The sequence below is a fragment of the Trachypithecus francoisi genome, unplaced genomic scaffold, assembly GCF_009764315.1.
Source record: "Trachypithecus francoisi isolate TF-2019V2 unplaced genomic scaffold, Tfra_2.0 Lachesis_group11, whole genome shotgun sequence".
Classification (NCBI taxonomy): domain Eukaryota; kingdom Metazoa; phylum Chordata; class Mammalia; order Primates; family Cercopithecidae; genus Trachypithecus; species Trachypithecus francoisi.
The window spans coordinates 43,474,504-43,476,705 of NW_022681456.1; the positions used below are offsets into that span (position 1 = coordinate 43,474,504).

The following is a 2,202-nucleotide window of genomic DNA, read 5'->3' on the forward strand; positions in this document are numbered from 1 at the left end:
AAGTGTGTACATATGTATAAAAGAATACACATAAGCATGGAAAGATACAAACCTAGCTGAGCTTAGGAACTAGAGGTAAGAGAGAGAACACAATAATTTGGTGAAAATTAAAATTTGTTAGAAATTAGTATTTAAAGTTTTTTCACATGCATTTGGTATTTATACGTAATTCATTTAAAGTCAGTAATTTCTTCTCTTCCCTACTTATGGTAAGAAAATCCGAACCAATGCAAGTGGTCAAAAACTATCAGGTTGGTTTAATATGGTTGGTTATAATAGCATTTAAATGTGGTTCCTACATTCAGATTAAGAACACATGCATGTAAAAAGGATATTAAAAATATTCAGAGAAACATTCACAATGAATATCTCTGACTGAATCATGAGTGCACCTTATGTTATTCTGCTTGTCTACATTTTATTTTTTAATGAATATGTATTGCTTTTATAATGAAGGACTAAAAATAAAGGAAAAGGACTGGAGGAGTGGGGAATGAGAAGAAACCTCAGTCGACTTTCCAGAACACTGAAAAGTATGTCAGAAAATGCTGTACGAACAGTGGTCTTCAAATGCATCAGATTGGTTTTGAAATTTGTCTCAGAGATAGTAGTCAAGACCTGCTGGAGGAACTGAGTCATACTTTCACAGAAATCTCTTAGTAAAGGAGGGAGAATGAATTCCAGGAGATAAAAACAGATCAGTGGAAAATGGCTCCTGGGGATTTATTCTCTTCTGAGTATGAGTTTTATTTCAGTTCAAGATTTTTTATTGTGTGTGGATATGGGAATATACCTTCATGTGATTAGAAAGATAATTTATATGGGATTCAATCCAAGAATTCATTTTCCATTGGAATGAACTTCTTAAGAACTAAGTCACCCTATTCTGCACTGTGCATAGCCTGAACTGTAAATACACAAGACAAGGGTGGGAAATATATGTGTGTGTGTGTGTGTGTGTGTGTGTGTGTGTGTGTGTACATGCACACACCAGCAAAGCCTCATTTGGAAAATAATTGGTATCCTAGGGATATTGGCAAAGCCCTTGACATTGTGCTTTCAGAATTGGGGTTGATGCCTTCCCAGGTTGCTTATTCTCTTGGTGCAAAGGGTGCAGCGATCAGCCCCTTCCTTGCCTTTAGTTCCCTGTCTTTCGTTTTTTCCACCTCCTCAGAGCTGGAAAATTATACCAAAAGCCATGATTTTTAAGACTATATATAATATGTGAGCATTCAAGCTCTTTAAAAGGAGGTTTTAATATGAGTTAATAAATATATAGCACGTGCTTAATTTGTATTATTATTTCCCATTTTTAAATTGTTTCTTCTGAACACCCTTAATTACAACAAGAATAAAGGGTGAAGCAGTTCAGTCAAGGACGTACAGAGGGCCATAAGGGTGTTAACAAAATTTAATTTGATCTGGGCTGCTTTTTTTTTTTTTTTTTTTTTTTGTTTTTTTTTTAACTGGTAATCAATTTATTAAAATAGCTGACTTAAGCATCTGCAATGGTGACTTCCACCTCAACTCCTGGCTCAATACTGATGGAAGTAATCTGCTTAACAATCTCAGAAGGACTGTGCAAGTCAATGAGTCGCTTGTGGATTCTCATCTGGAAACGATCCCATGTCTTAGAACCTTCACCACAAGGAGTTTTTCTTGTAGTGATTCTCAAAGTCTTGGTAGGCATTCGAACTGGTCCTTTCACTTTCAGATTCTTTTCCTTCGCGCCTCTGATCAAGTCAGCACACACCTTTTCCAGGGATTTAACGTTGCGGCTCGTTAGGGTGATTCGAATTCGGTGAATTGCCACCTCCGGCTCCACGGGTGTTTTTCCGGTATCCTTAAAAGCCATGGCTGCTGCGCGGCTTCCTGACCGACTTGTTCCTCGGCGAGAGCGAACAGCGGTGAGTCAGGAGCAGGAGCGTGCGAACCAAAGATCCGCAAGTCCCACAACCGCGTCTTCCTCGAAAAGCTTGGGCTGCTTTTAAAGGAAGCCTAGATAGGAGGTAAAACTGGGGGTTCTAACTGTGGCAAATTCATATGAAAGATGTTAAATTCCAAAGAGAGCTATTTGACCACTGAGGAAAAGTTTTTAATTAAGTTACCTAGAGCTGTTTCAAGGCTCTGAACCCCATATGATATGAGAAGGCATAGGAGTAGTAACTAAGACTAGGTTTGTGAAGATGCTTTAGAGAGAAC

General features: G+C 38.2%; 1 protein-coding gene across 1 annotated transcript; it reads right to left on the minus strand.

Annotated features, from left to right (window-relative positions):
• Window positions 1-1,464: 1,464 nt before the first annotated feature.
• LOC117089642 (40S ribosomal protein S20) lies at window positions 1,465-1,980 on the minus strand. The gene has a single exon (XM_033221097.1). The coding sequence runs from the start codon at window positions 1,853-1,855 to the stop codon at window positions 1,496-1,498; it is 360 nt and encodes a 119-aa protein (XP_033076988.1). The 5' UTR covers window positions 1,856-1,980; the 3' UTR covers window positions 1,465-1,495.
• Between the last annotated feature and the right edge of the window lie 222 nt (window positions 1,981-2,202).